General features: G+C 39.6%; 1 protein-coding gene across 1 annotated transcript in view; it reads left to right on the top strand.

Moving 5' to 3' along the window:
• SNRNP200 (small nuclear ribonucleoprotein U5 subunit 200) overlaps positions 1 to 8,515 on the top strand; it is a 51,125-nt gene that overhangs the window by 11,419 nt on the left and 31,191 nt on the right. Inside the window, exons 4-15 of the mRNA XM_018572915.1 lie at positions 1,372 to 1,564; positions 2,833 to 2,888; positions 2,971 to 3,069; positions 3,152 to 3,304; positions 3,908 to 4,007; positions 5,917 to 6,053; positions 6,141 to 6,218; positions 6,314 to 6,487; positions 6,571 to 6,708; positions 7,628 to 7,783; positions 7,870 to 8,040; positions 8,218 to 8,411. Of these exons, the coding sequence (XP_018428417.1) occupies positions 1,372 to 1,564; positions 2,833 to 2,888; positions 2,971 to 3,069; positions 3,152 to 3,304; positions 3,908 to 4,007; positions 5,917 to 6,053; positions 6,141 to 6,218; positions 6,314 to 6,487; positions 6,571 to 6,708; positions 7,628 to 7,783; positions 7,870 to 8,040; positions 8,218 to 8,411 (1,649 nt within the window). The remainder of the gene's footprint in view (positions 1 to 1,371; positions 1,565 to 2,832; positions 2,889 to 2,970; positions 3,070 to 3,151; positions 3,305 to 3,907; positions 4,008 to 5,916; positions 6,054 to 6,140; positions 6,219 to 6,313; positions 6,488 to 6,570; positions 6,709 to 7,627; positions 7,784 to 7,869; positions 8,041 to 8,217; positions 8,412 to 8,515) is intronic.

Genomic DNA, 8,515 nt, shown 5'->3' with positions numbered 1-8,515 from the left:
GGGGGTAGATAGAGCTTTCTTTTGGTGGTATTTAATCACCACTGCGGGTTTTATTTTTTACTATATTCAGGAGAAATTACTGAAAATTTTGAAAAAAAAAAAAAATTTTTTTACATTTTGTTATAAAACAGCTAATTTTACCCACTTTTTTGGTAAAATATAAAAGACGGGGTCACGTCGGGTAAATGGACACCAAACATGTCAAGCGCAAAAATTGAGCACACTTGCAAAATTGCAAAAAACTAGCATACCCAAAATTGGCCATAGGCGACGCTTTAAAAGCTTTTACCGCTCATCAGTTTAGTGTTATCAGTGATTGATGGCCCTAGAACTATTGCTCTCATTCCGACGTTTGCGGCGATATGTAACATGTGCGGCGTAATGGGTGCAATCGTCGTTTTCGCAGGTATGCGCACCTGACGCATGTTTACATGCGTGTATGTAGGAGTGGGGACTTTTAAAAAAAAAAAAAATTTAAATTCTTTTTTGTGTAACTTTAAAAAAATTGTGGGGTGACTTTACATTTTTTTACTATTTTTTTTTTTCCACTTAACTTTTTTGCTATCACAGAGGGGGCTGAGAAACCCCCTTATGTGATAGCAAAAGAGGTGACGGGTCCTCTTTATGGAGACATCAGGGGTCTCAAAGACCCCTAATGTCACCTAGGACCCCCCTGAAGAAGCTGATGAAGCAGAGATCTGCTTCATCAGCTTCTCTACAGCATCTGAAGCTGGAGAGTGACACAAGAATGCGGAAGTGATGTAATATACACCACTTCCGCATTCTGACAGCGGAGAGGGGACCGGAGGGAGCTCGTATACCGAGCTCCCTCTGATCCCCTGTGACAGAGGCACTATGCTGTTCCCGGGCTCACACCGGAGCCCGGGACCAGCTTGACAGCGGGAGGGGGAGAGCCCCGGAGGGGTGGGCGCACGTCTCGGGGCTTCATACAAGCGATCCGCCGTCTCTATAGCCGGCGGATCGCTTGTAAATTAACGGGCATCGCTGCCTCTTTTCAAATAGCGGGTATTTCCCGCTCACGCGCGACGTGTATGCACGCCCAGTTACATCCAAGAAGCTCCCGGCAGGCCGTGTATACACAGCGGCTGGCCGGGAGGTAGTTAAGGGAGACATTACAGCTACAATACAAATCAATACAAGATGGTAAGGGGTGCCCTGCCCTTGGGAGTTTACAATCTTACACATGTTAACGCCTGGTAAACTGTGGGCTGTACAGTACCATCTTGGTGAAGTAGTGTGTATGTTACACATGAAATGTGTCAGTAATGTGGGAAAGGGTGTAGTGGTACAAGTTAAAAAAAGAAATACTGTATGTCAAAAGTATTTCTTTATTCATCTGTGTTTTTCCAGCCCCGAGATATCCTGTGTGGTGCAGCAGATGAGGTTTTGGCTGTGCTAAAGAATGACAAACTACGAGATAAGGATAGAAGACGAGAGGTAGAACAACTCCTTGGACAGACTGATGAAACACGTTACCATGTGCTGGTCAACTTGGGAAAAAAGATTACAGATTACGGAGGGGACAAAGAAATTCAGAATATGGGTGCGTATAGTTTTCATTGTAATAAAATGAATAATGAATTAATTTATGAAATGTATTGTGCTTACTGGAAAGGAATGTGCGCTGTTTCCTGGCATTGTTACACTCCACTGATAATTGAAATTAGGCCTCTGAAAGTAATCTATCTGTGTTACTACTTTCCAAAGGGATAGAAGCTGAGGTATTACCCGAGACATTCTTGATGTGTGGCATTACATTATAAATTGTAGGCTTATATTAAAATCTGAAACTGTAACTGTTAGTGCAGATAAAAATAATCACGGACAGTGCTCATCTGTGTTTCTTGAACATATAAGCAAGAACAGAGCACATTGTTTTTGTGTATTAAATTGTATTATTCAAAAGGTAGACCAAGACAGGTACTCGCAGGTAAAAGAATGGTAGCACTTGTCTGATCAAATTAGAACCAACTGAAAGCCTGCTTCTGGACTTATTCACCCCCCTTATATGCTTTCTTCAGTCTGCGATGTAAAAATCAGCCTTATGCTCATGAAATAACCCCTTTCATTTTTCATAGTTTCCATTTGCCAGGAGCATGCTAGAGGTTGCTATTTTTTTTATGCAGTTTAGACTTTTGTTTTCCTGCTATTAAGTGCTATTTGCAGCGTGCTGAACTGAATTCAGAGTAGGGACCGCCCTCCTCCTTTTCTTTCCTAGCTTTAAAAGGCTGCAATGGGGTTTCCTGTTAAAGCACCTGCATGCCCTGCAACCTAAATGTTATTAAAGCACTCTGTATTGAATATTTGTAAAAGAGTTTTCAAAAATATTCAGTAAGGTACCATAAGGTGCATGCTCCTATCATACTTATGTGAACTGTCACGGAATCTCCCTCCCAAAAATCTTTATTCCTATTCAGCAATGTTGACAGTGTTTAGGACTAGTGTATGACTGTTTAGGCACCTAGCAGGGCCTTTGGGGAAGTGTTCATGTTTGCCTTATATCTGGAAGCTTAGGTTTTGTAATGTTGTTAAAATAACCGATCACCTGTTACACCTTACAATGTCAGTCTCGGTTTAAAAATAAAGTTTTGGAGATCTACTTAAAGGATCAGGGCATGTTTTTCCATGTATGCCAAAAAAGTAAATGCCAGCTTTGCACACAAACCAAATTTAGTCTCTTGGGTTGTGTTTCAGTTTTAAAATGCTAAAATTACATTGTGAGCAGTGTTGTGGCAAGAGATGACACTGCTCAGATGAAACTGCAATTTCCTGCTAGAAAAGTTTTCATTGTGTTTTTTTCCCCCTCTACAGATGATAATATAGATGAGACATATGGAGTCAATGTGCAGTTTGAGTCTGATGAGGAGGTGAGTTATACTGGAAGTGCCATGTTTTCACTCTTGCTGCCTATGCAGTGTGGGTGACTTATAATTGTCTCCATATCTACAGGTTGGAGATGAAGATGTGTATGGAGAGGTGAGAGATGAGGCTTCCGACGATGACGTGGATGGAGATGAAGCTGTTGTACATGGGACACTCTCAGCCAATGTAAGTAGACAAGAACTACTTCATGTATTGGAATTTAACCACAATGTTTTGACTCATTGATCTCATCCCATTTGTCTCACAGCTTGTGTCTTCTGGAGAGCTGATGAGTACTAAGAAAAAGGATCTTCACCCTCGCGATATCGATGCTTTCTGGTTGCAAAGGCAGCTCAGCAGATTTTATGATGATGCTATTGTCTCCCAGAAGAAAGCTGATGAGGTTCTTGAAATCTTAAAGGTATGTAACCTTTGGGGTTTTTTACGCTCACCCCCTATTGAATTCACTTATATTTTAGTTCTTAACTTAGTGTTGTGAAGGAAGAGGGTAGATCTATTAGAAGCCACATTTGACAGACATGACTATGCTTTGAAACATAAATTGTTGAACACCATACTACACTGTGACTGGAGTAAATAAAATAGGTGCTTGTAGTGACCGCCAATGATGGCGCAGTACAGAACCTCAGAGATGTAAAGCTAGGTCCTCAGCACTCCAAAATGCAAGGAAATATATAGTCGGTTGCAAATAACGTCATATAGGTTAAAATAGCCAACGTTTCAAGGTGACACATTGGTCACTGTCGCCTTGCAAAGGGGACCCTCAAGCACCAGCATTTCAGAGTACTAGTGACCTATATTCACATCTCTATGCTTTGAACATGACACATCCATAATACGCTAAATCTTCATCCATGAAAGTGTACGTGTAACAGATGTGTATTAGATGGCTGATTTTTACCATTTAGAACATCATTGTAAGAACTATCCCACAACCCAAACCTGTTAGTAGTGTCTTCCTAATTTTCATCATAGCTAAAATGTATTTAACATATCTCTTAAGACTGCAGGAGATGATCGTGAATGTGAAAATCAGTTGGTCTTGCTGCTGGGGTTCAATACATTTGACTTCATTAAAATTTTGAGGCAGCATCGAATGATGAGTGAGTATTTCTTTGAAAAGTTATATTGTCTCTCTGATGGCAAATTAAAACTGAAGATCTAGTATGCTGTTTTTTAGGATAAACATCTTTCTACATTATAAGAAGGGGCATCCATTAATTGTTGTTACATTTTGCCATTTTTGCGCTAGCGAATAAATTAAAAAAGCCTGTTGAACGTAGTTTCCTTAGTTTTAATATAGAAAAAACACTTACTACTACATTCTAGATTACAAGCTGGAAGCCACCATAATATAACACAACTGTCTTCATTTTCTACTGGCTTTTTTTTCTTATTTTTAAGCGTTCTGCAGCCTAATAGAATAACCACAACCCTGTAATACAATTTTCTGTTTTACCCATCTTGCATGGGACTCGCAACTCTGCTTACAGCAGGGTCCCATTGCAATTATTTGCCAGCATCAAATACATAAGGATCTATTTATAAATGTTTTCACACACATTTCTTCTACGTCTTATAAATTTTTCTAATTGGATTCAATTGGTGATGTTTGAATCCTGGGTGAAACTTGTGTGACTTAACACACACTTGACTTGGTGAAAACATTTATTAAATGGTGATCCCTAGGCGCAAAAACCTGCTGGTACAGTGGGACAGTAATGACCATAAATGGGTTTAAAGAAGAAAATAGGAGGAGTCTATATGTAGCAGGCAATAGCCCTGTTTACTGAGCTTTGGCTCACGGGAGGATGTTAGTATATGTCCTCCGGTGACCCTTAAGAGAACTATGGGATTATTATTACATGTATTTATATAGCGCTGACAATTTACGCAACTCTTTACATAGTTGCACATTCACATCAGATAAAAAAGTTTAATAAACTTTTTTTATTAGTAAAAAAAATGTTTGCACCATAGTTCTCTTTTAAATCGATTTAGAAAGATTAAATGATCTTGTATTGTTTTATTGGTTTCATTCTATTATGTTGTACAGTTCTCCTCCTAACCCTTTTCTGTTTGCAAGCATCCAGTGGAGTGTGTTGTGTTTTTTTTTTTTAATGGTTCCCTTTACTTTTGTCAGATCTCTATATAGTTAAGTTAAAAGATGTGCAGATAGATCAGCCTGAGAGCGAAGCTAGACTGTACGTTGCAATTGCAATTATACAGCTTGGTTGAAGGTCAGACGCTTGTGTGTTCTGTCCTTAAGGTTCCGTTTACACTTTCATGTTGCGTGACCATGCGCTACAGTGCGTCAATGTGTGGCACACTTGAAAGGAACGTGGGACCCTTGCAGCTAAAAATGCTGAAATGAATGGGCTGATGCACAGCAAAAATGCTCACGAACGCGCATTTACAGGTCGCTAGGTGTGCCCTAATACCAGTAAGGCCTGAGTACTGTAAGCCAGCTGAAACTACATCATTTTTTTTTTGTCTTCTGTAACAGATGAGCCACACTACTAGTTATGCTCAATCCAGGCTTATATTAGGATAGTGGCATTGAATTAGTAAAATAGTAGATAGCTGTTCACTTTAAAAAGTAAAACATGGTAAATAAGGAAAATCTGTGTTCCCTTTAAATACCCAATCATGCAAAATTAAAAAGAGGATTTTTGCAGCATACAAATTGAACACATTATCTTATTTACTAAACTCCACGCCTATTCACTTTGCTAAATGACTGGTCATTATTCCTTTTCTACTGGTTGAACAGTAAAACCATGGTGATGATCACACATTGGTCACTTAAGATGTAATTTCCCTAAGGAGAGAACCATCATTATTAGTGACTTTTTAAAGGAAAAATAACTTATGTGTCCTTTGTTTACATTTTTTTAAGCAAAGCATGCATTCAATTCCATTACTTTTCTACTGTAACATAAAAAATAAGCATTTGGTTGCGAAGGGGTCACCTTTTATGATTTCAGCTTTTCCTCTCTTACATTTCCTCAGTTCTCTACTGTACACTCTTGGCCAGTGCTCAAAGTGAAGCAGAAAAAGAGAGGATTATGAGTAAAATGGAGGCAGACTCCGAGCTGTCCAAATATCTGTATCAGCTGCAGGAGACTGAGAAGGAAGATCTGATTCGGGTAAGCTCTTGTCACCCTTGGGTGGCTTTAGTTTGAACATTTTATGCTTTTGTCAGTGTTCCTGATTGTATGTTTCTGTACTCATAGGAGGAACGCACACGTCGTGAGAGAGTGAGACAATCACGAGTGGACACAGACTTGGAAAGTATGGAGATAGAGCAAGATGTAAGCACAATTTAGCAACTTCTTGCCATTGGGTATCGTCTTGTGAACAGGCCTTGGCTGTGTTATATTAACTAGTGTTTGTACTTGCCTCACAGAACTTCACACCTCGCCAAGTCTTGGATTTGGAAGATTTGGTCTTTGCTCAAGGTAGTCACTTCATGGCCAACAAGCGCTGTCAGCTGCCAGATGGTTCATTCAGACGTCAAAGGAAAGGCTATGAAGAAGTGCACGTACCTGCCCTCAAACCAAAACCGTTTGGTTCAGATGAGGTTAGTGAAAGACCTAGTAGTACCATACAGTAGCATTATTGGTGTTCATCTGAATACAATCTTTTGTCTTTGTTTTTCCCCAGCAACTAGTACCTGTTGAGAAACTTCCAAAATATGCCCAGGCTGGATTTGATGGCTTTAAGACTTTGAACAGAATACAGAGCAAACTCTTTAAAGCTGCAATGGAAACCGATGAAAATCTGCTTCTGTGCGCCCCTACCGTAAGTTTCCTATTTTATACTGCAGGTCCTACTGTAATGCCATTACTCAAATAATCTCTGCATTGTTGCTGACACTGTCCTTCCTTCTGGAGTGTGGCTTCTTTTGTTCCACATGGTCCCTGTGTTTGTTGTAGAGTAGCCACCACTCCAAGTAGGGATGTTCAGATACCAGTTCAGATACTTGGCATTTTCACGAGAACTACCAGGGTTGCAGCTGGAACCTGACTCTGGCGCTCCACTACTGTCCTGAAATTAGTCTGTATTGTTTTATTTGTTTGAAAAAATGTATTGGTGCATCACTTTTATATATATTTATAAAAAACAAATCATAAAACAGGGTACAAATCCCAGGGGCTCTGTATGCTCCTTAGTAATGACAGCTGCCTCCTAACTTTTTTAATTTTCCTCTAGTCTAGTCTAGTCTTGGAGCTGGAAAATAATCTATTCATGTACTTGTACCGAGTGCGGTACTTGGTATCTGAACATCCCTAACTCCAAGCTCACTCCCATGATGGACTACAATCTCAATACAAATTAGTAAACTAAACATGAGATTGTGGTCCATCACAGGAGCGAGCTTGGAATCGTTGCTACTCTACAACACACACATGGACCATGGGGAACAAACGTAGCCACCCTCCAGAAGGAAGGACATTGTTGGCACCAATTAAGAGATTATTTGAGTCATACACAAATAAGATACATTGTTGTTAATGGGATACTTGAATGTGTAGTTAAGATTTAATTCCTGAGTTTAGTGTCACTTTAAAAAAAAATGAAACGGATGGTAAAGGCCATGCAGTTTTTCCCCTTTCTACACAAAAGGGGTGCTGTTACAGATTTATTTTTAACAGATCTGAGAAAATTGTACAGGAAATGTACTAATTATCTCGCACCATCTTTTTCTTTCCCTGATTAGGGAGCTGGAAAAACAAACGTAGCTCTAATGTGCATGCTGCGGGAAATTGGGAAGCACATAAATGTGGATGGCACAATCAACGTGGACAACTTTAAAATTATTTACATTGCACCCATGCGATCCCTGGTACAGGAAATGGTGGGAAATTTCAGCAAGGTAAATTTTTTGTGGTTCTTTTTTTACATATAAAGTTTAACTCGCGTCCTATTGCATTAGGTTTTAATTTCACTTTGTGTCTCCAGAGGTTGTCTACGTATGGTATTACAGTAGCTGAGCTGACTGGTGATCACCAGCTGTGTAAGGAAGAGATAAACGCCACCCAGATTATTGTCTGCACACCAGAGAAGTGGGACATTATCACCCGTAAAGGAGGAGAGCGAACTTACACTCAGCTTGTCTGTCTAATTATCCTGGTAAGATCAAAAAAATACAACAGTTCTCAGCTCTGTAGCATCTGATTTTTGTTGCTACAGATTTTGTAAATAAAAGCAAAGAATTTTGCTCTCTGAAGCATCTAATGACTTGTTGCTACAGACTGGATAAATAAAAATAAAATCGGTTATATTACTAATAGTATTGTTTTACTACAGGATGAAATCCACCTTTTGCATGATGACCGAGGACCTGTGCTGGAATCCTTGGTTGCCCGAGCTATTCGTAACATAGAACTGACCCAAGAAGATGTGAGGTTGGTTGGCCTTAGTGCCACTTTGCCAAATTATGAGGATGTAGCCACTTTCCTTCGTGTGGACCCTGCCAAAGGACTTTTCTACTTTGACAACAGGTACTGTTTGATAGGTCAACTCCAAACATGTCGATAAATCTGAAGTAATTGCCACAGAAAACTTGGCTTTCCTTATTTATAGGAATGAACAGTTGACACTTAGA

This window comes from Nanorana parkeri, unplaced genomic scaffold, assembly GCF_000935625.1.
Source record: "Nanorana parkeri isolate BGI_ZX_2015 unplaced genomic scaffold, ASM93562v1 scaffold2168, whole genome shotgun sequence".
Classification (NCBI taxonomy): Eukaryota; Metazoa; Chordata; class Amphibia; order Anura; family Dicroglossidae; genus Nanorana; species Nanorana parkeri.
The sequence above is the reverse complement of the archived record's forward strand: the minus strand, read 5'-3'. Positions and strand labels throughout refer to the sequence as shown.